Source organism: Aquarana catesbeiana, linkage group LG08 (genome assembly GCF_042186555.1).
Source record: "Aquarana catesbeiana isolate 2022-GZ linkage group LG08, ASM4218655v1, whole genome shotgun sequence".
Classification (NCBI taxonomy): domain Eukaryota; kingdom Metazoa; phylum Chordata; class Amphibia; order Anura; family Ranidae; genus Aquarana; species Aquarana catesbeiana.
In genome coordinates this window covers 30,880,548-30,905,671 of record NC_133331.1, presented here as the reverse complement: position 1 = coordinate 30,905,671, position 25,124 = coordinate 30,880,548, and the positions used below count along the sequence as shown (strand labels likewise).

At 41.5% G+C, this 25,124-nt stretch overlaps 1 protein-coding gene across 2 annotated transcripts in view; it reads left to right on the top strand.

Annotated features, from left to right (window-relative positions):
* The window catches only part of INPP5A (inositol polyphosphate-5-phosphatase A), a 611,899-nt gene that overhangs the window by 310,401 nt on the left and 276,374 nt on the right, over positions 1-25,124 (top strand). For both annotated transcript variants that reach the window (XM_073595667.1, XM_073595668.1), the window contains exon 5: positions 23,480-23,543. In XM_073595667.1, the coding sequence (XP_073451768.1) occupies positions 23,480-23,543 (64 nt within the window). The remainder of the gene's footprint in view (positions 1-23,479; positions 23,544-25,124) is intronic.

Genomic DNA, 25,124 nt, shown 5'->3' with positions numbered 1-25,124 from the left:
CTATAAAGCGAGAACGGTCGTACGATATTCGGATCGTGTGTACAAGGTATTACACAGAAGCTGACATTGGCTGACAGCTGATCACATGGTAAGGGGCCGGGATTGGCCCCTTACTCCGATCTGTGATCACCCGAGTCTCATTGACTCGGTGATCACACCGCGCGCCGGCGTGCAAAAGGACGGACGTCTATTGAAGGCCTAAAGTTCATTGACGTAGAACTTCTCATAAGCTAGTCCTACGTAAGAGAAACAAAAAAGTACAAGCACTGTGCTGCATATCTAGGGAAGAGTAGCAACATGTATTGTATGTAATATATGGCTGGGCCATGGATATATAATGGCATATACAATAAAAGATTAATAAAAGAAAATCACAATGTTGAAGATTTCCTTTAAACCTCACACTGGCATAATTAGTAGCTGCAGAGGCAGTTTGTCCTTGAGAATTACCCCTGTCATTTTCTTCCAGACCTATTCTTGTTTTTTCAGGGGTGCCGTCTTGATGTCCTGTACTTTATCTTTGTTATTGTAATATAGTAATTTAACAGGTTTATTAATCTTTTGGAATGTATTATGGCCTAGCGATGGCTATTATTAAGTTGCTATTGTAAAGAAAATAAAATACATTCAGCCTGTCAAGGCGGCTTGTCTTCTGCATTGGCAGACATGAAAACATTTATTTTGTCTCCTAATTAAAGGGGCAGCAATCAGAAACTTTGACAGAGTTCAGCTCCTCCATGCATTGTCTGCCAGCTTCCATAGAGCAAGCTTTATAAAATTCTCTTTAATTCAGGAGCAGAATATCATTAACTTTGTAAGTGGATGAATACAATGGACAAGCAATTTAATTAACTTCTAACATTGGATGTTGGACGGCGGACAAAATGAAATTATGCACATATTTCTCATAGAAGCAGTCAACCTTGAAATGGGGCTTGATTGTGGTGGGTCAGACAGGGGGACAACTTTGTCCAATTATTTCATGTTTAGCCCAGGCCTATGAAATTTAAAATATGGTGCTTTGTAAATCAATCATCTCTTGTTTTGAGACAGTTACAGAGGTTTGTACAAGCGGGCCAAGCCCAATCTGACTCTGACATGCTAACTACTGTTTCCCACATGGTATACGAGTGACCTGCACAGGAAGAAAAAACATAAAAAATACAAAGTGCTTGGTCTCCGGCTACAGGCCAAGTGATTTGTTACTTCATGTCTTTCTTCCAAACCATGCATCCAAAGACTTAGGCTGGCCATACCGTATACACATTTCTTGTACATGTTCCTTTATATTTACCAACAGGGGTCAGTCGGTTATGATTGGGCATATAGTTGTGCCACATCCAGTGTTTACAAGAGCTAAAAACGAAATCCCCTGGTGGTGGACTTTTAAGGCACAGAGATAATAAAGAGTATTCTAATATGAAAAAAATATTAGAGTATGAAAAATATAAAATATTTAATAAAAAACACATTTAAAGTGAACATTCCATGGAATACATATAGCAAGCTAGTATTTCTTGTACCCAACGCGTTTCAGAGTAAAAATGTGGTTCTTCTTCAGGGGTAAAGTTTTTAAACAAGAAAACCAGTATTCTACATTAGAATAAAAAAATAACATAAATGTACAAATATATAACGCATTGTACATCCAAGTATATAGTGACAGGCAGAGGTGGTGGGAAAATGATAAGGGGAAAAAGGCATTTAGAATGGAATGACAGTTGTTACCAATTTAAAAACATGGAGGTACCAAGGATGGTTGTTTCCATATTGCTTGAGCCAGAGAGTTCAACATAGAGGCATACTTCGGGAGCAGAAGAATGCCTAGCCCATAAATGCTGGTACAGCTAACCCACACAACACCGACCCGAAAGGGGCAACCAGAGGACCCACTGGGGCCAAAAAGCAGGATATATTTACCAAAACCATATGATATGGGGTCAAACCTAAGTTGTAGATTAACCACTTCACGTGAAACGACGTACCTTCCCCCCAGTACCGTTTTTTTTTTATAACTGGTGGTCAGCTTTCTGATAACAACCGATACGGCTCAGCAGCCGCTCGGTCATTATTGCAAGGAGCCGGAGGTGGACGTGTCATCGTTCCCCCTGCTGTCCCACCGGGAGACCGGAGCAGCCAGCCGGCAAGTTTCGGCGGTTGGCCAGAATCTCGCGCAAAGCCAATCGGGTCTGCGATGTAGTAACCCGGAAGAGACGTCTCAGCGTCCCTTCTGGTTTAGTCGACTGCCAATGGCGCCGATTTAAAAAATCAAAACTGCGGTTTTTGGCGCTTTTGAATACTTTTAAGTGCAAAAGGAGGGATCTGGGGTCCCTCCATAAAGAGTACCTGTCAGCGCCCATTACTGATGCAAGTTTACATTCCTTGTGACCGCAATAAAAGTGATCAGATTTTTTTTTTTTTTAAAGAGACCGTGTAAAAAAAATTAAGTAAAAAAAAAAAAGATTCTCACGTGTGCTTGCGCACCAGAGACGCACACGTAAGTCGTGCCCGCAAAAGTAAACGGTGTTCAAATCACACATGTGAGGTATCGCCGCTATTGTCAGAGCAAGAGCAATAATTCTAGCAAATGACCTCCTCTGCAAATCCAAACTCGTAACCATCACCAATTTTTAAAGCATCGCAAATACCGTTTGACCTAAAATATTGGAACGACTGCCATTTTATTCTCAAGAGTCTTGGCTGAAATATATATAAATAATTTGGGGTTCTAAGTAATTTTCTAGCAAAAAATTGGACCCTGCATGTCATGTGCCCTGCCCAAAGCCCAAAGATATTTTTTTAATGCCACATTTTGCAAACTTCGCCTAATGTTTTATCCCATGAAAACCCATCTTGTAGCTGCCTTTTTTTTTCAATGAACTCGGCTTCATTGTTTGATCAGAATCAAGCAATTCATGTTGCCATATACAGAGCTGACTTTATTATGTTAACCTTTACAAGTTATTTATATCTTTATTGCACCTTGCTATTCAGATAGTGCTGAAAAGCTTTTCACTAATGTGTAATGCAGATAAGATTAACCCCCCCCTTGCCCTTGCTGATTAGTTTAGCCACATTTGTGGGATCCCGTTTCCCATTCTCTCACCTGCAGTCCCTCCTTCAGCACCTCGGATTGTTGTTTTCACCTTACAGGTCCCTCAAAATAATGAGAATAATTCAGGGTTAAGCACTGTCTGAGACCTTTTTAATAGTTATGGATGTCTGCGTGTTACAATCAAACATACTGAAACTAGAGCACAACAGTCATTTAATTATATGTACTTTAGCTGATAAGTCAAATTCAGGAAATGATAAATTGCAAGTCACCTAATTTGTTGGCAAATAAAAAGTGACCAAGTGCACAATAATAGTTGATTAGTGTGCAAGGCCAGTTTCCCCACCTTTAATGAGCTATAGGCTGTTGCTTTGCGTTAAGGTATAGTTGATTAAGTGAGGAATGAGAAGCGGTGACAAATTTATAACCGTAGATTTGCTCATCTGCTCCTATTTTCAGCTCCAGTTACAACATTGGTGGTTATTCGGGGAGAAAGTTCATGACAAGTTTTTATTGTGGATGGAATTTCCCCATTTAGTTCTGTATAAAAATATTTGCATTCCTTTTGACAGTACAATTTAAAATGTGTGTGTATGTAGGTGTGTATGTGTGTATGTATGTGTATATGTATGTATGTATGTATATGTGTGTATATATATTTATAAAATATACACGTGCACACACTCACCGGCCACTTGATTAGGCACACCTTGCTATTAGCGGGTTGGACCCCCTTTTGCCTTCACTGATATGCGCTGATGAGGCGACACTGATAGGCTGAACTGGTGGGCATTGATGAGGTGCCACTAATATGCCGCATTTATAGGTGGCACTGATGAGCACTAACAGGCAGCACTAGTGGGCACTGATAGGTGGCACGGATAGGCAGTACTGATGGGCATTGATGGGCGGCACTGATTGCCAATACTGACTGGCATCGCTAATAGGCACTGATGGCAGTGGTGGGCTCTGCTGCCACCGGTGGGCACTGATCGCTGGCATTGGTGGACACTGTATGGTGACACTATTTTTCACTATTGTAATATATATGTATGTGTGTATATATATATGTGTATATGTATATATATATATATATATATATATATATATATATATATATATATATATATAATATGTGTGTGTGTGTATGCATTAAGAAGGGTCGCTGGTTCAAATCCCAACAACGACACTACCTGCCTGGAGTTTGCATGTTCTCCCTGTGCCTGCGTGTGTTTCCTCTGGGTTCTCCGGTTTCCTCCCACACTCCAAAGACATGCTGGTAGGTTAATTGGATCCTGTCTAAATTGTCCCTAGTATGTATGAATGTGAGTTAGGGACCTTAGATTGTAAGCTCCTTGAGGGTAGGGACTGATGTGAATGTACAATGTATATGTAAAGCGCTGCGTAAATTGATGGCGCTATATAAGTACCTGAAATAAATATATATAATTATCTGGGTATACCTAATTAACAAAATATTGGTATTGCTGAGATGCCAAACCTCTCCAAAATATAACCTGACCAAGTCTAAGCATATTTGGTCAACTTTATGTTGAATATTATAGCAGTTCATCAAATTAGAGTGGCAGTTTGGTTAACATTGGTTTTCTGATTTATTTATTTTTTATTTTTTTTTGCATATTTGTCACACTTAAATAACTCAGATCATCAAACAAATTTTATTATTACACAAAGATAACCCAAGTAAATACAAAATGCAGTTTTTAAATGATGGTTTCATTTATTAAGGCAAAAAAGCTGTCAAAACCTGCCTGGCTTTATGTGAAAAAGTAATTGCCCCCTAAACCTAGTAACTGGTTACTTATAAGTTATAAGCATTTGCGATAACTGGCAATGAGTCTTTCACATGTGGAGCAATTTTGGCCCACTCTTCTTTGCAGAATTGTTTAAATTAAGCCACATTGGAGGGTTTTCCAGCATGAACGGCCTGTGTAAGGTCATGATACAGCATCTCAATTGGATTTAAGTCCGTGCTTTGACTAGGCCACTCCAAAACATAAAATTTTGCTTTGGAGGTGGACTTGCTGTTGTGTTTCGGATCATTGTCCTGCATAACCCAAGTGCACTTGAACTTGATGTCACGAACTGATGGACAGACATTCTCCTTTAGGATTTTCTGGTAGAGCTCAGAATTCATGGTTCCATCGATTATGGTAAGTCCTCCAGGTCCTGAAGGTGCAAACCAGCCCCAGACCATCACGCTACCACCACCATGTCTGACTGTTGGTATGATCTTGTTATGAAATGCGGGATGCACACCTTCCAAAAAGTAAAATTTTTGTCTCTTCAGTCCACAGAACATGGAACTCCCATGGATGCCATTTTGCCCAGTCTTTTTTATTGTTGAATCATGAACACTGATCTTACCTGAGGCAAGTGAGGCCTGCAGTTCTTTAGATGTTCTGGGTTCTTTTATGACCTCCTGGATGAGACGTCGTCCTGCTCTTGGAGTAATTTTTGTAGGCCGGTCACTCCTGGGAAGGTTCTCCTCTGTTCCACGTTATCTCCATTTGTGGATAATGGCTCTCCCTGTGGTTCACTGGAGTTCCAAAGCCTTAGAAATGGCTTTGGAACCCTTCCTAGACCGATACATGTACATTACTTTGTTCCTAATCTGTTCTTGTTTTTTTTTTTAGATTGTGACATGACGTGTGGCTTTTTGTGATCTGTTAGCATGCTTTACTTTGTCAGACGGCTTCTATTTATGTGATTTCTTGATTCAACAGGTCTGGCAGTAATCAGGCCTGGGTGTGGCAAGAGAAATGTAACTCAGCTTTCCAAAAAAATTGTGGTTAATCACAGTTCATTCATGATTCAGCATGGGAGGGGGCAATTACTTTTTCACATGCAGGTTTGAACAGCTTTTTTCCGTTCATAAATGAAATGATGATTTAAAAACTGCATCTTGGATTTACTCGGTGTAATAAAACTTGTTTGATCTGAATCATTTAAGTGTGAGAAATATGCAAAAAAAATTTAAAAAATCAGGCCGGGCAAATACTTTTTCACAGCACTGTGTAATATATATATATAGGTTAGCTCTTCTAAAGATGGACCCTGGGAAGACTAATTACAGACGTGCACTTCACCCTATAGGGATAAATATTGTAAGATTGGGGTGATCAGACTCAAGCGGTAGGTGCATTTTTTCAATGAGTGCGCCAGTTCAAAACTATTTTTTTTTAAGGGCATGGTAGTCCACTTTTTATTTAAAAGAACGCAAAAGTTCACAAAAGACATCAGTAGCCCATGCAGGGGGTTCCACCATTACTGTAACTTGCAGAATCCGAATACGCCAGCCTCCTGGCTTACTCTCTTGCCACACGGCTACTTCAGGCCTCAAACCTTCTTCTCAGACCAAAAGAATTCCTTATAGTCAAGCACTCTCCTAACTTACTCCTGATTAGCTCCTTGCTGCTCTGTCAGACTAAATCTGCCTCCTGCAGACATGCATGCCCTGGCTGCCCAATGCAGCCTCTCTAACTCCTGGAGAAGACTCCCTTGCACAGACTTCCTGTCTGTTGGGGGGAGGCCTGAGCCATAGTCAGGTCACAACTAATAGCCCAGCACACAGCTTATAAAATTCTCTTATCCAACATCCATTAGGAGGGTAGCTATCTTGTGTCTGCATGATCCCACTGTATGTGGGAATGTAGCCACCTTCCTCTGTGTGTGCTCAAGAGATGGACCATCTACCAGTATGGACTAAAAAGATAGGTGCCAACACATCCAGCACCGCAACACAAGTGCACCGAAAATTTCCCAATCATTTTTTGTTGTTCCTTCATGACGGGTACTGGTGTACTAAATAAAAATGGAGATGTGCATTCGACTAGGCAGTCACAATAGTTCCTGGGGTTTGTAGTGTGGGGAGAGTTGTGCTCGTGATTGTAAAATGCGTACACTGCTGCAACCAGAAAATGGAGGTAAAAAGAAAAAATCTTCTGTGTACAGTGCTGGTAAACAAGCGATCATAATAAGAACAGTGTGTACATTTTTCCAGCAGATTGCAACAAAGTGTGCTGTTTAGCACATTATGCTGGATTGCAATGCTACTGTATCTTTGGATGGAGGGTTTGTGACATTTTAGCATCTGGCCACGTTTCTCAGAAGAGTCGCTTGTCTCAAGCTCTTGACTTATTTTCTTTATCGTACATCACGGGACACAGAGCAGCCATAATAACTAACTGGGTTATACGCCACCTGTTGGTGAATGGACACTGGTAAATCAATCGAACAAGAAGTCCTCCCCTATATAACACCTCCAACACAGGAAGTATCTCAGTTTTTTCACCAGTGTCTGTTAGGTGGATGGTCACTGATGTGACATGTGCTCCTTGGAGCATACGTGGAGGTCTGGGCAGTTCTTTTAGGATCATGGACTTCAATCGGATCCATTCGAAAAAGCTATCGGCCAAAATGGATGGTACCCGAGCCTCATTGGAAGGAGAGAAGATTCTTTGAGGTTTTGCCTGTAATGCAGCCTTATGGCCCTGGACCCTGTGTAAAGGAAACCAGTGCAGTGTTTGTTCTGACCAAGGTGCTTCATTGCAGGGTGCTATACAGGTCCAGGGGAGTGGACCCCAGATTAAGGGGGGCCCAGTCTCTGAAGGTCTTTTATGACAAAGCTTGCAGTGATGGGTGAATATTGGACTCCTGTTATGTCCGGAGACCTGCAGCAGGAAGTCTGCATCTTTGCAGTTTCTCATTTTGAAAAAAAGAGAGCTCTGTCTGCTCCCCAGTGGCCACTGGGGGCAGTGTGCTGTTTAATCATGCTGTGTACTTCTTAGTCCTGTGGGCTGCTGTTTCTCCTCCAGCCACTAGAGGGCGCAGGTCGCACAGTATGGCCTATTTTTATATGGGCAGGAAGTGGACGGGTGGCCATGTTAAAGCCATGTGGTCCTTGGAATACCAGGTAGGGCCTCTGGAGACCTAACACCAGCCCATGGATAGCAGTGAAGCGTGAGTACTTTCTATGGGGGAAATGTGTGGCCAGACAAGTCATGATTATATACTGCTTACTTACTGCTTAATCTGGGGGGCCTGTACAACTTAAAATCGATACACCCCTAGCAGTGCACTTTAAAGTGTTGCGTCTGCAGAATACTGTGCATTTGGCACAAATGTAGTATGGGGCCTGGTGCAGTTGAACAGGTGCTAAACTAGTAAAAACTAGTATGGGGCCAAGTGCAGCATAGTATACGTGCTTGCAAACTTGTTGCCTAAACGCATGCTTGAATAAACACGTTTTGCATAGATGTTGCATACATACATGTGACATAAGCACATGTTTGGAAGAACGTGGACATCTGTGCACTGGAAGGAGTTGTCTCCAGAATGGCATACATTGGGTCTGCAGGAGCTTAGTTTTGGGCTCCCTTTTCACACTTGTGTGATTTGAAAGTCAATTTAGCTGCAACTTTAATGCGATTTTTCAGCGACTGGAAGCGGTGATTGGGTAATCTTGAGGTCTATGGACCTCAAGTCGTGCCAAGGTTGGACCGGAGTGGTGCAGGGGGCTGCTTTGGGGTCGTTGCGACTTGAGGACACATGGATGTCAAGGGTACTCATTGGAAATGATGGGGTGCGACTTCTCAGACGACCTTGCAGTCCCGGGTCGCACAGGTATGGAAGAGGCCTTAGGCTGTTGAAGCAGCATAGAAGCTGCATTGGATGCCTGTGTACTTGGCTAATCCTGACTATAACTAGTATGGGCCCAGGTGCGGTTGAGCATGTGTAGATAAGTATACATGCTTGCTTACTTGCATAGAACACAAGCCTGCATGTTTGCAAAGGGTCCCGCCCCGTGGCTCCCGCGCCGACAAGTGGGCGGCGCTCAGCAAGCAGCCCCCCAAGGCTGGCCACGACGGCGCATCTGTGTAGATGCATGTTGCGTAAGGGCAGGTTTTTATAAGCATATGTTTGTATAGTCGTGTGGGCATAAGTGTGTATGCATGTTGCATAGACATACGTATTTGCGTGGATGCATGTTTGCATAGACACATGGTGCATAGACACATGGTGCATAGACACATGGTGCATAGACACATGTTTGCATAGATGCGTGTGGTATAATACATGTTGCATAAACACATTTCATAAACGCATGCTTGCTTATTCCGTAAATGCAGGTCTCCATGAGCACGTATTGAGTAAGTGCATGATTGCATGGACACTCGCTTTCGTGTTTTTGCCCAAACGCATATTTGCTTAAACGCATACCTACATGCCTGCTTACCTAAATGCATGCCTCCATAAATACATATTGCTTAAACGCACACTGGCAGGTTTTTGTTTATACTGCATACCTATATGCTTGGTTTAAACTGTATACATATGTGCTTGGTTGCATTAAATGGTATACATATGTACTTTTTTGCCTCAGACTACATACATACGTGCTTATTTGCTTTGTGATGCATACATATGTGCTTATTGCCTTGAGCTGCATACAAGAATACTTGTATACCATGCATGTTTGCATAACTTGGGTACCTACATAATGGCATGCCTGGGCACCTGCATACTTGTATACATAAGGGATTGCATAGCCGCAAACCAACATTGTTTAGGCCTGCATCCTTGGAGGATTGTGTATTAGGTTGGCTAATATAGTTGCTATGTTATTTACCAGTTAAATGGTTCCAGAACCAAATGGGGACATAAGGTCTAGCTTAGATCTTAAGCTGCTGGACATCCTTCTGTTTCATATAGTAAATTTCTGTACATTTAGTGTTGACCTCTGCGAGGTGGATCTACTAGATTCCAACTTCCACAACAAGTGGGAACAGGTTGTGTCTGGGACGAAAGTCCCACCTGCAATAGGGGCAGATGCACTGGTAACACCTTGGGGACCAGTTATCCATTATTTGATGCTTTCCCTCTGTTTCATCTTCTCCCATGTCTTTTGCGAAGAATCCGGGAGGTGGTAATACTGATAATAGTGTTAGCCAAATTAGCCTAGGAGGGCTTGGTACGTTGACATAGCGAGTCTTGCTGGGGTCGCTCCTTGAACACTCCCAGTCCAGCGGGACCTAATGGTCTTAAGTCCTGTATCCCCACACTGTTGAGCCCTGGAAGCTGGTTTCAGGGAACCTCGATTGCAGGACTTGGAAATATTTTTTTCCTGGGATTCGCTCTTGGCTGTCCTTGCAGAGGCCATTTTTTGAACCAATTGGGAGACTGCTAGTCCCTTATCTCGGAAGATGGCTTCTTTGTTTGCTATCACTTCACTAAGTGGAGTGTCAGAGCTGGCGGCTCTTTCATGCAAGGAGACGTTCTTGGTTGCATATCATAAGGTGATGTTGCGTCCTAATCCAACTCTATTGCCTCGAGTGGGTTCTAGTTTTCACTTGAATCAGGACAGTGTCTTGCTTTTATATTTTTCTTCTAATCCACAGTTGGCAGGAGAAAGATCGCTACCTACTCTAGAGGTAGTTCAGACGCTCAGGGTCTACTTGAGTTGTCGGCACAGGTCAGGAATCCTGATTTGTGCAGCCAGAAGAGCCCAGGGAGGGCAAGCAGCATCCAGGTTAAATGTTTAGCAGTGGATCTGCCAGTTTATCAATCAAGTGGGAGACTGATGTTCTGCTTGTATTGCCAGAAGGTCCCAAGTCTCAAGTGAATGTTAGGACCCAGGAGGATGTTGTATTTGAACACAGTGTACTGCAGGCAGTAATATAGATCCTGTAGTTCTAATGGTGTTTCTTTGGTCATAATGGGTTCCCTTCCCTCAAAAGCATTGCTTGGGGACATCCCAGTTAGTTATTATGGCTGCTCTGTGTCCCGTGATGTACGATAAAGAAATTAGGATTTTTTTCTACAGCTCACCTGTAAAATCCTTTTCTTGGAGTACCATATATACTCGAGTATAAGTCGAGGCCCCTAATTTACCACAAAAAACTGGGAAAAACTTATTGACCCGAGTATAAGCTGAGGGTGAGAAATGCAGCAGCTACTGTAAGTGGAAAAAGAGGGTCAACAATGCCCATCTGCAGCTGCATACCTCCCTGTGTCCTGTGCATGTCCTGTGCATGTGTCACCTACCTGTGTCCTGTGCATGTGTCACCTACCTGTGTCCTGTGCATGTCACCTACCTGTGTATGTGTCACCTACCTGTGTCCTGTGCATGCCTCCGTGTGGCAATCTCCATCCTCCGTGTGCCGCTCTGCACCGATCAGCGTGTGACAATACCATTCGGCTATTCTACTGTTAAAAAGCCGCACCGCCTCCTCGTCTGTGATAGGCAGAACACTCTATTTTCCAGCAGTCAGCGGTCAGCCTATCACAGACATCCGCTCATCCTCATACCACGGACGAGGATGAGCGAATGTCCGTGATAGGCTGTACACTGACTGCTGGGAAATGGAGTTTTCTGCCTATCACAGATGAGGAGGAGGCGCGGCTTTTTAACAGTAGAATGGCCGCCAAATGGTAGCCGTCTGTCTGCATGACACGCCGATCATGTAGGCAGACGGCGGTAACTTGAGTATAATTCGAGGGGGGCACTTTCAGTCCAAAAAAAAGGGCTGAAAATCTCGACCTATACTCGAGTATATACGGTACATCACGGGACACAGAGGTCCCTCCCCTCTTGTCTGGGAAGTTTACTGCTTGCTACAAAACTGAGGTACTTCCTGTGTAGGAGGGGTTATATAAGGGAGGACTTCTTGTTTAATTGATTTACCAGTGTCCATTCACCAGTAGATGGCGTATAACCCAGTTACTTATTATGGCTGCTCTGTGTCCCGTGATGTACTGCAAGAAAAGGATTTTACAGGTAAGCTGTTGAAAAAATCCTAATTTTGCTTTTGCTAAAATCTTGTAATTTGTAACAAGATAGAAAATAATGCACACTATTAATGTAAACAAACTTTTAATAGCATATTTACTAAATGACTGTTAAAAAGGTCAAATTTAGTGCTATTCTTTAATGTGTATATAAAATATATTTTTCAGGTCAAGAATCTTGTAATAAGTGGAGCTCATGGATCAAAACCAATATCTTTCAGATCATTGTGTTTTAAGACTGTGGCTATTCCCACCCATATTTTGTATAAGTTTTGGTGGGGTTTGTTTTAAAACCTGGACAAGTTCATTGCCACAATATTATAAATCTTATTTTTACAAATTTATTACATACAGTAATTACATAGTAATTGAAAGCAGGTTGAAAAAAAAAAACACAAGTCCATCTAGTTCAACCATTAAAAAAATAGCATAAATAATAAGTAAAAAAACTCCAAATACAGAATCTGATACCCACAGCTGATCGAAAGGAAGGGAAAAAACCTAAACTAAAAGCATGGTCCAATTTCGCTCCAGCAGGGGAAAAATAAAGTCCTTCCTGTTCCCCAGAAGGCAATCGGATATTCCCTGGATCAACAATAATGTGTTTATTACCTATAAATGTCAATATCCAGTTTTTTTTTTGTGCATTTAGGAATGCATCCAGCTCTTTTTTTAAAACAATCTACTGAGCTGGCCAACTGAGCTGTCTGTGTAACAAAACTGCAATGGATCGATATGTAATCGTGGGAATTAAAGTGGATGTGAGCCTTAACAATGAACTTCTCTTATTTGCTCCCTTTTTGGTCTGTTAAATAAATATATAGTTGAAAGTACAGAAACAAGGAAGAGTGGGATCAAGGGGACAGTGGCTGATGTTGGCCCAATCATGCTCCCACCCTGGAAAAGACTGGACTATATCGGTACAGATAAATAACAATAAACAGTCAAGTAAAAGGATTTATTACAAAGAAAGAAATTACATAGTGTACTTGTTAAAATTGCAAAAACAGAGGCTCGGAATTGCCCAAGAGGCATCTGTTGTTACAGGGTATAGAATGGTCTGGTTCTCGACTAGTTTCGCGGTATTACCGCTTCCTCAGGAGGACCAATCTATGAAGAAGATAGTACATAATAATGCAGACAATGTGCAAATAAAAATCATAATACAGCATATAGAAAAAACAACATAAGACGTAAATAATGAAGTGGCTTACCCTATATCTAGGTGAATATGTGCGGCACCCAGCTGCCCAAAACATAACTCCCCCGCGGCGGACAAGGGGGATTGTGCGAAATTCCCTGAATAGATAACAAAAATGGCAATTGAGGGGTCTATTGTGTTAGCTGGTTGGGGGTAAAAAGGGGGGAGGATAGGCGTTAGTGTAAAGGAGGGAGATAATTGGGGACAAAAGGAAAAAAGGAAAGGGGGTAGGACAGAGTAGGGGGGTAAGATGGGGGAAGGAAAGTAGGGAAGGAAATGGGATGGAGGGGGGAGGGGGAAAAGAAGGGGGGGAGGGGAAAAGAGGGGAGAAGGGAAAACGGGGGAGGGGAACAACAGGGAAGGAGGGGAGAGGGGAAGGGACAAAAGGGTACTAAGGGGGGAGAATAGAGGGGGGGGAAGGGGGGGGAAAGAAGGGGGGGGGGAGGGAAGGAAACCAGGGGAGGGGGGGGGGAAGAAGGGAAGGACGGGGAGGATCAGGAAGAAGGAAACGGGAAGGGGGGAGAGAAGGGGGGGGAAAGGAGCCTTAACAATGAACTTCTCTTATTTGCTCCCTTTTTGGTCTGTTAAATAAATATATAGTTGAAAGCATTTTGTTATGTGTATTCAAAAAGTGCAAAAATATCTTGCCAAAAATACAGTGCTGCGCAAAACGCTGCCCGGAGTTCCTTTGTGAACTCCAGAACACCACCCCCCATGTTACTGGTGTGAGAAGGTGGTGAGGTGTTCAGTAGTTCTAACACACTACTTTTTCCTGGGGAACAACATTGCACATTCATAGATACAGTTCAGTGAGTGAGCATTGTCACACTAGAAAAATAGGTGTCACTGGGCAGGTAAACATAGAAAAAAGGCTGAAAAAATAACATATATACACTTACCGGCCACTTTATTAGGTACACCTTGCTAGTACCAGTTTGGACCCACTTTTGCCTTCACTGATGTGCGCTGATGAGGCGGCACTGATGGGCGCTGATAGGCTGAACTGGTGGGCATTGGTGAGATGGCACTTATGGGCACTGATTAGGTGGCACGGAGGAGGCACTAATATGCTGCACTTATGGGCACTTATTGGATGGTACTGTTAGGCGGCACTGATGGGGACTGAGAGCCGGCACTGGTGGGCACTAATAGGCGACACTAGTGGGCACTGATAGGCGGCACGGATTGACAGCAGTGATGGGCAGCACTGATAGGTGGTGCTGATTGCCAGCACTGACTGGCATCGCTAATGGGCACTGATTGGCAGTGATGGGCACTGATCGCTGCCATTGGTGGGCACTGTATGGTGACACTATTTTTCACTATGGTAATCAGGGCACTGATCAGTGCGCCGATTACATTCCTAAATGTCCCCCTGTGAGGAGATGCCGATGATCGACTCTCCTCGCCACACACTCTGTCAGTGTGAGGCAAGGAGCGCTGATTACCGGCACTTCCTTGATTGGACACAGCCGATCACATGTTTAAAGAGCTGCGGACGCGGCTCTTTCCACAGATCGGGGTCGCGCCGTGGCCTAGTAACCACGGCGCGGCCCTGTGGCACCCATATGACGGCGTCCCAAAACAAGATCCGCCCCGCCGTCATTTGACAGTGGGCGGGCGGCAACCAGTTAAAAATCCTTTTTTTTTATTAAGCATATGTAATATTCTAATTTTCTGAGCTACGGAATTTCGGGTTTTTTACTAGCTGTAAGCCATATTCACCAAAATTAAGAGAGAAATGCTTGTAATATATCACTCTGTGTGACGTGAAGCTATATAATATGAGTTTCACTTTTTGAATTACTGAATTAAATTATGTTTTTGATATTCTAATTTTATGAGAAGTACGTGTGTGGAATATATATATATATATATATATATATATATATATATATATATATATATATATATATATATATATATATATATATAATTTTTTTTTTTTCTTCTACCTTGCCCTACCTTTTTATATGCTTTTAGTCACGCCAGGGTGGACAGTTGGGTCATTGAATGATGGGATGTTATTGTAACAGTTGCTTTGAGTTGGAGGATAGAAAGCTGTCTCCCATCCTCATCGTGTTAGAAGATAATTGCTACATAAATTATGTCTAATGGGAATGAGATGGCTGACAGTCACTAAGAGCACTGGCTCCGTATGATGTTTGGATGCTGTAAATGTAAATTTCACACAAATCTGTTGCCTTTGCCTGTTTCCTGATGGTGTATAATAGACTGTGTCTCTCCTAATGGCTAATTAATGTGTGTTTTTGACAGTTTGCTTTATAAATATGTAAAATATTTTTTTCATTGTTTTTATAAGAAAACCGACACGTAATCAATAATGTCAGACGTGACAGAAATACTGTTGACACACACTTGGGTTGAAGGGACTGGAAGGGAGATAAGCACTTCCTGTCAGCACGGGCCCCAACCTGATTAATATTCCATCTATGGCACATCCATTAACAAATGGAATCATTGAACTGTATTGATAGAGCAGGTTAAACATTTCGAAAGTTCTGTTGAACTTTAACTTTCAATATTCATGCTAGCTAATTATGGATTTTATGACTGCATGAATTACGGTTTCTGTGTCATTATAGGCAATTTGTTCGACATCTATTTATTTTAATATTCAGACTATCATATTATTGTGATCCTGTAATGCATTCCATGTTTGCTCTGAGCAGAAGTAAATTTGGAGAGCTTGTCTGTGTAGATCTGTGTTTGATAGTGTATTGTGACCTGTTGTCAATACCCCAGGGTGAGGGAAAAATGATGGCTGTGCTCACATGGTGTCTTCCTAGCAGCCAGCTTGGGGCTTTCAAATGCTTCATTCTTGGGTTGTTTGTGGACCAGACATTGCCTGATGTCGTTCTCCATTTGTTGGGAACGTATCTAAAGCTTTGCCATTTTGCATTTTTATGGTTTTTAAAGAAAGCATTTTCCTGGAGGTTAGATTTGCTGCCATTTTGCAGAAATTTGTAGAGTTTGTCTTAACGCTCCCCTTTCGTAAAACTGCTGCTGCAAAGGAAGTGATTGGTTTACCAAATCTATTTGGAAAAACTTTGAATTGGAGGCTAAGCGATGCATCATTTACTGGCCACCCCGTTCAGTTGCTGGTCCTTTGAACCCACTGGCTTATTTCTTTAACCGCTTCAGCCCTAGAAGATTTTACCCCCTTCCTGACCAGAGTAGACATGTGCATTAGTTTTCATCCAAATGCATTTTTGTCCGAATTTTTAACAAACGATAACAAACGTGCAGAATCCGAAAACCGAAAGATCCGACATAAACAAATGCTTTATTTTCGTTGTGACAACAGTTCGATAAAGAGACGAGATTCGACATGACGCTGACAATAGCGATCTGTCCATCGAACCTGCGGTCGAATGTGCCTAACCTTAGCTCTATTAGTCCAAGATTATTCTACATAAAGAGAAAAGATTCGACATAGAGAGAAAAGATTCGATATTATAGAGACCATAGCAAAAAAGGTCGAATGTGCCTAACCTGACTCTATTAGTCCAAGATTATTTGACATAGAGAGAAGATTTGACCATGAAGATTCGACGAAGCAGTCGCCACGAGCGGACATTTATGGTGAAATTCTCCGCCCATAGGCTATAGAAGAATTCTAATGTTGGTTGACTAGCAATAATAATTAATAAATATAATTATTTCTAGTGTCATACAACATTAGAATTCTAGTATAGCTTGTAGGCGGAACATTCGTCCGGAAATGTACGATTGCGGCGTCGTACGGTTTAGCTGCTTCGTTGAAATCTTCTTGGAACATTCAACACACACCGAAAAGACTTCAATGATAGATTCGACCTTAATTATTTCGGATTTTTGGACGAATGCATTTTTAACAAAACAAAATAAATAAAAACGAATTTTGGGAGTAACTAAATAAATTTATTTTTCGGATGAAAACATAATTCCGAAACGAAATATTTCAGTGTGCACATGTCTAGACCAGAGCACTTTTTGCGATTCGGCACTGCGTCGCTTTAACTGACCATTGCATGATCGTGCGACGTTGTACCCAAATAAAATTGACGTCCTTTTTTCCCAGACAAATAGAGCTTTCTTTTGGTGGTATTTGATCACCTCCTGTGATTTTGATTTTTTGTGCTATAAACCATAAAAGAGTGACAATTTTGAAAAAAAAAAGCAATATTTTTTGCTATAATAAATATCCCCCAAAAATATATAATCAACTTTTTTCCGCAGTTTAGGCCTATATGTATTCTACATATTTTTGGTAAAAAAAAAAAAATCGCCATAATTGTATATTGATTGGTTTGCGCAAAAGTTATAGCTTCTACAAAAAAGGGGATAATTTTATGGCATTTTTATTAAATTTTTTTTTTTATTAGTAATGGCGATCTGCAATTTTTTTTTTTTATCATGACTGCGACATTATGGCGGACACTTTTGACACTATTTTGGGACCATTGTCATTTATACAGCGATCAGCACTATAAAAATGCACTAGTTACTGTGTAAATGACACTGGCAGGGAAGGGGTTAACACTAGGGGGCAATCAAGGGGCCTAGGGGTGTCCTAGGGAGCGATTCTAACTGTGGGGGGGATGGGCTACAACTCACATGACGGCGATCAATGCTCGCAATGACAGGGAGCGGTGATCTCTGGCACGTTACAAGACAGAACGGGGAAATGCCTTGTTTACATAGGCACTTCCCCGTTCTGCGGCTCCGTGACACGATCGCGCGTGCACGCTAACCCCGCCAATTAAAGGGGACGTACTAATTTGCCCACCGCTGCCATTGTGCCGACTTATATCAGCGTGCAGTGGTCGGCAAGTGGTTAGAGCGTAACTCCACTTTTTTTGTTGAGAAAAAAACATTCCCCCCCCACCCCCGCTCGGGTGATCTAGGTACATTGCGAAGATTATAAACAACCTTTGTTGCAGATTCCTACCTTTTTGTTATTTTGAAGAAATCCATGTGTGTTTGTCTGTGCCTCTGTGTAGAGTGGGTCTAATTGGAGTGGTTTCATAATTATCAGTCAGTTGTGGCAGCTGCAGGGCACTAATAAGGAAATCTGCTGGGCCTGCATCCCTTTAGATGTGTTCCTGTTGGAAATGTCTCACCAAAAATGACATTTTTGTTGCAGGGGATGCCTAAAATCTGACTTGTATCTTAGGCAGACTTCTGGGAAAATTGGTGAGCCAATCGCACAGGCAGGAAATGTTTTTGGGGAGTGGTCAGAACACACTGTGTACAGAACTCTAGGTAGCCATATTGCATTGCATTTATAGAAAATTACAGCGGCTGCAGATTGAAAAGGAAAGGTCATTTTTAATAACATTCAATTACAATATGACTTATATCGCAATTGTACACCCTATATTGTTTTTTCTTTATTTGCTACTTTTTTTTTCACCCACAAAAGTGAAGGCACCCTTTAACAACTGCAGAGGTCAGATCCAACAGTTATTTTGTGTCTATGCTTTTTTCCAATTAAGGATGCCATGCTTGCAGCTGGACATATTGAGGTTTATTTCCTACAGCTGGAGAGTGCAAAATCAGGCTCATTTCTGCACAGAAACCAATCGGCTTCCAAGTTTTCTTGCCAAAGCTTAATTGAACAAGCTGAAGTTAGAAGCTGATTGGCTACCATGCACAGCTGCACCCGATTCTGAGTGCTCCAGTTTTAGTAAATCAACCTCATTATATGGTATAATTAAAAAATCCGGCGCTATTAAAACACGTGCATTAAATGCTGCACTAATAAAAGTGCTAATCCTGTACTTTAACTACTTCCGGGACCACATTCCGCAGAGGTGGTCTGGCTGCACGAAACGACGTACCTGTGCGTCGTTTCGTGCTTTAGCCTCTTGGAGCGTGCATGCGCTTATTGGCCAGAGGGGATGCCAATCGGATTTTTTTTCAATTTTTTTTTATTGGATATATTTTATAGCAGAAAGTAAAAAAAATATATTGCTTTTCTTTCAAAATTGTCGCTCCCTTTTTCTTTCTTTTTTTTAACACAAAAAATAAAAACCGCAGAGGTGATCAAATACCACCAAAAGAAAGCTTATATTTGTGGGAAACAAAGGACATCAATTTTATTTGGGTACAGTACACGACCACGTAATTGTCAGTTAAAGTAACGCAGTGCCGTACGCAAAAAATGGCCTAGTCATAAAAAGGGGGTAAAACCTTCCGGGGCTGAAGTGGTTAAAGTGATATTAGTTTTTTTTTTTTTTTTATAATTTTTTTTATAATTTTTTTGTGTAAAATATAAAATATGATGTTATACCACGTAAATAAATGTATATATATATATATATGAAATTGCTCAATGAATGGCGACAAGCTATGGCACGTTAACCATTTAAGGACCGCAAGGATTTGCCCCTTTAATGACCAGGCCATTTTTTGCGATATGGCACTTTGTCGTTTTAACTGACAATTGCGTGGCCGTGCGACGCTGTAACCAAACAAAATTTTATGTCCTTTTTTTTTCCCACAAATAGAGCTTTCTTTTGGTGGCATTTGATCACCTCTGCGTTTTATTTTTTGTGCTATAAACAAAAAAAGAGCGACAATTTTAAAAAATATTTTTTTTTTTTTTTTTTTGCTATATTATCCCAAAAAACAAATTTCTTCCTCAGTTTAGGCTGATATGTATTCTTCTACATATTTTTGGTTAAAAAATTTGCAATAAGCGTATGAAGATTGGTTTGCGCAAAAGTTATAGCGTCTACGAAATAACTGATAGTTTTATGGCACGTTTATTTTTATTTTTTTTTACTAGTAATGGAGGTGATCTGCAATCTCTTGTGCCTGTTGCTGGACTATAACACTACTGTAGAGTGAGCATACCCCCGAAACAACAGATCTGTACGTCACTCCCAAGTCCTACAGTGTATCCTCTAGAGCAGGGGTAGGCAACCTGGGGCCCTCCAGCTGTTGCAGAGCTACAAGTCCCATAATGCCTCTGGGAGTAATTGTAACTGCCAGCCTTGCAATGCCTCATGGGAAATGTAGTTCCACAACAGCCTGGAGAGCCCCAAGTTGCCTACCCCCTTCTCTACAGCAACAATGTCTACCACCGGATTTACTGGTAGAAGTTGTCTACTATTAGTAACCAGAACAATTTTCAGAATTTTGAAGAAGCCGAATTACAAATGAAGACATTTGCTTTAAAATCACATTTTTAATGAGGTTAGATCTTGGTAGAGGAAGGTCTGCCTTTAATTTATTTACCTGCTTGCTGTCATTTTTGTTTTTTATGATCACCTTTAAATGGTTTATACTTTCTCTTAACGTCTCGCATATTTCTTCTTGGGGCACACACCCCCTCAATTTGTTTTGTTTTTGATCTACTGAATGGTCACACTTGAATTGTGGCTGAATTGTTTTTGGGAGTGGAATAGAGTCTGCAAACAGTGGTGGCTATTTTGAGTAGTTATTAAATAGCTGTCATTGGAAACACCTTAGAAAAACATCATATTCTAATACAACTATATTTTGTACCTGTAGGAGCCTGTTCAGATCAGCAATTCATTTTTTTATCTCATTATTAAGTGTTCTTGCATAGCAAGACCACTTACTGTTATCTCTCATATATATTATTCTTATTATAGCCAAATTTACCACCCTAACTCCTCCCACAGATTTTACACTACTACAGTAATATACCGAAACGTGCGGATTGTTCCCGATTGGTGTGCTTTTACTTTGTGGAAAGTTTCGCCAAACGGTTCACGAAATATCGTAGTTTTTTGCTGTGAAATTGGTCCCATGGGAATGAATGGCGAAATGTTCAAAACTAGAGTGGGAGGTGACAAAAGCTGACAACCTCATGATCAGCCAAAACATTATGACCACCCCATGATCAGCCAAAACATTATGACCGCCCCATGATCAGCCAAAACATTATGACCACCCCATAAAAAAAAAAAAATAATAATTAGAAAAAAAAAAAAAAACATTTTTGAAAAAAATGTTCAGCTCTTTCAGGTAATGATGGGACTTCAACTTTTTTCTACTATTTCTACTTTTTAAAATATTAAGCTTTTCAGCACTTTTCAGTTACTCCAACCACTCCAACCACACAACAGTTACTCAAGCCACTCCGCCCTGTTACTCCGCCCACTCCAGTTGTAGAGGCAAGAACACTTCACACAATTTCCGCAGAAATTGTAGCTTTTCTAGTGTTTTTTTATAACTTTTATTGAATAAGAATATGCTTACTGTAGTTTAAAAGAAAATAACCACTTGTAGTGTAAATCTTTGTAATCTGCAAAAAAAACTTTGAATGGTATAACTCCATACCATAAAGAAATATAAAATAAGAGATGGAGACATATAAAAGGGGAGCTGCATACATTTTCAAACCTGAGGATTGATAGTAAAACTGAAGAAAACGGAAGCAGAATGCCTAGGTCACAATGAAATGTTTCCATCAATTAAGCGTGTGACAGTATCTTCTCTTGGATTAACTCGTATGTCAAGTAGATGGGCAGGACCTCATGTAGGTACTTTTGAGAAATCAGCAAATGTTTAATCTGTTGATGTGCAGCTTGTCATACATTATGCAGGAAGCACTCAGCCAAAACCGTTCTGCCAGCTGGGCATCTGTCATTCTTGTAGTTAAAAGACACAATGCAGCGATTTGGCTATTTGTAAAAAAGTTTTGGTGTTTTTTTTTTTCTGGTGCTGTAGACAGGGCCACCATCAGGGGGGTACAGCCGATACAACTGTAAGGGGTCCGAGGAGACCGTTCGGGCCAGAAGAATACAGGACGGGTGAAGGGGAGCCGTGTTGACTATAGAAACGATCTTGCAGCTTCTGCTGCTCTGTGTCATTGAGCTCCGACATCAAGCTCTTTACTGCCATCTCTGGCTATAATGTGTAGGTGCACCCCTCGTGTGAGCTGCCTGTACTGTGTCAGAAACATGTCAGCTTTGTGAAAACAAGCTGGGACTAGGTAGAAAGATTTCCTTTACAAGTAGGGAGTAGAGGCTGTGAAGGAAAGGGAGGGGGGATGTTTGTGTACAGGAAGGGGCCAGAGGCTTGTCGCTTTGCAGATTTGTGTGTGTGTGTGTGTGTGTATGTATATATATATATATATATATATATATATATATATATATATATATATATATATATATATATAATTTTATTTTTTATGTGGGGGGCTGACATATATACAGGTGTGAGGGGGGCTGGCATATATATACAGTAGGTGTGGCCTTGGCCCTATGGTCACCGCATTCCATCCTATTGTACCCTATGTAAGTATTCAGGACAGGCTAACCCACCATTCCTTGATAATATCAATTATAACTAGACTAATTCTATTCCATTATACCTTATAGATATATTTGAACATCCGCCCCTGAGGAGTGTTCTTGCACGAAACGCGTCGGACATATGTGTTGCTGATTCATGTCTGTAATAGGCTCATCAATTTAGATGTTATCTATCCAATTCCGGTTCTATTGTTTTATAATATCCTCACTTTTGTCGCAAGTGCTGCTCATATGATGTATGTACATATATGAATTCATGTAATGTAATAATTAAGTTTTTTAGAGCTGATATATAGTTATGTACTTTCTTGTCCATGCCACATGTGTATGTAGATGTGTGGGTTGATTACGTATGAATTTATATACCAATTGTCCATGTGGTATTTTAATATCGCCATGTTTTTATACATCTTTCTATGATGTATCTTTTTTTCCAATTTACCTCCACAATGTCAACAACCTCAAAGTCCCACTTTTCCTTCATTTACAAATCCTAGAGCTCCATCTACAGGCTGAAACATTTGAAATCCTTTTATACAGAATTTTGTATTGGCCCGACTAAATAGATCACACAGAGTTACTTTAGTCCCTCCAGGGTTTTCAGTGCCACCAGAACACTTCCGAGATTTAATATACAAATTGAAGCTTTTTGATGGTAACTTTTTGCATGTGCATAGCAAAGGTTACTGTCCTCTGTATAATCTGTAAATGTAACTGGAGAAGCATCACATACTGTAATATTTGTTGTCCTTTTAACATTGCCTAAAAGATAGCCAGGTGGACATCTTAACGAAAACTGAGTGGTGAGCCCCCATTGCAAGTTTGGGATCGCAGTGCTGTCTATTTGCACTGAAATGGCTTGATGATCCCTTTGATCGGTGTCGGGCAGAACTGCACTTGCCAGACTTTGAGTTTCTTTGAGAGTCCACCAGTAAGACTCTTAACTAGAAATTCTGGTAACTCCCATTCACTTTCATTCCATCGCATCCATCTATCTGCATATGTACAAATTGGTTATGAATCATTTCGAACCAAATCCTATTTTATTTTGTCTCACATTTAAGATCAGCTTGTTCAGGTTTGTCACTGATTTTTTTTTATTTTTTTTTTCAGGCACTGGGAAGCTTTTACTTTCTTCATGAGTCATTAAAGAACGTATATCAGTATGACTTTAAAGGTAAGCGTTTTTGGTTTGTTGATTGTGGTTCATTCTTGATTTCCTACGGTTAATTCACAGCTTAGAAAATCATGACCCTGCTCAGTAACCACTTTAAATGATCTGCTGATGCTCTGTACAAAAAGAAACAAAATCACGAACACAATCTGAAAATATGAGTTTAAGCTCCTGTGAAACATTGTAAAGTAGACCTGTCAGTATTGTAATGTTATGAATAAAGGCTTATACCTTTTCATCCCTTTATAGACCTGTACCCCCCCACACATTATTTGTGACTCAGAGCTTGGAAATACCTTAAAATACATTTGTTTTCTCAGTGAAAATGCTTTTCCCTGCCCTACCACTCCAGTGCTCTATGCCAGGGGTCTCCAAACTTTTTACTTTGAGGGCCACACTGTATATTTTACAGATACTCAAGGGCCGAAAAAAAAAAAGGTATTTGTAAATGAATCCTCAGCCATGGAATAGAGTGGAAATTCAAAAAAGGCTGCCATCAGCAGGGCTGGATGGTGCACCTGTATCCTTCACCTACACCTAAATGCCAGAGCCTCGTGCACCAGGGCTAAACATTAAGTGTGCATGAGGCCTTACATCTGTGTTCCTGTCAGGGCCTCCCTGCCCATTTGTGTCCCCAGCAGAATCTCCCCACACAATTGTATCCTCATAAGACTCTCCGTACCCGCTTGTGTCCCCATTAGCACCCACCTTGCACAATTCTGTTACCATCACAGCCACCCCCCACACATTTATGTCCCCATTAGAACTCCTGCCACACGCTTGTGTCCCCTCAGTCACCTCCCCACACCCATTAAAACCCTTCCTGCCCATGTCCCAATCAGCGTCCCCACATGTCCTCATCAGAGTCCCCCCCCCCCCCCCGCTCCACACTTGTGTCCCCATCAGAGCCCCCCCTTCACAATTGTGTCCCCCATCAGAGCCCCCCCTTCACACTTGTGTCCCCCATCAGAGCCCCCCCTTCACACTTGTGTCCCCCATCAGAGCCCCCCCTTCACACTTGTGTCCCCCATCAGAGCCCCCTTCACACTTGTGTCCCCCATCAGAGCCCCCCCTTCACACTTGTGTCTCCATCAGAGCCCCCCCACACACACACTTGTGTCCCCCATCAGAGCCCCCCTACATTTGAGTCCTCCTTCACAGCCCCACACAGTCTCCCCCCCCCTCTATAATTGTGTCCCCAGCACATTCCTTTCCCCATCACTGCTATTTCCTCCGTAGATCAGCGTGTTCATTACCTACTTGCTGCTTCTCTGAAAGGCTGGCATTAGAGCAGACCTACTGCACTTCCGGGAAGCAATGGGAAGGTTTGGGACTTTATATGAGGCACATATAGAATGGGCCTCCATCCCTATTTGGAGGTTGTGGGAAAAGTTTGGGACTTTAATTGAGGCCATAGACATGGTGGAGATAGATTCAATAGAGGTACACATTTATTGTCATAAAATCATGAAACAAATCAATAACAGAAACCACATAGGTAAAACACATTATAATGTCATTTCATGTTTGTTCATACACACTATTGAAAGTATGCATGCAATACAGGCAACTGGGGTACATCCG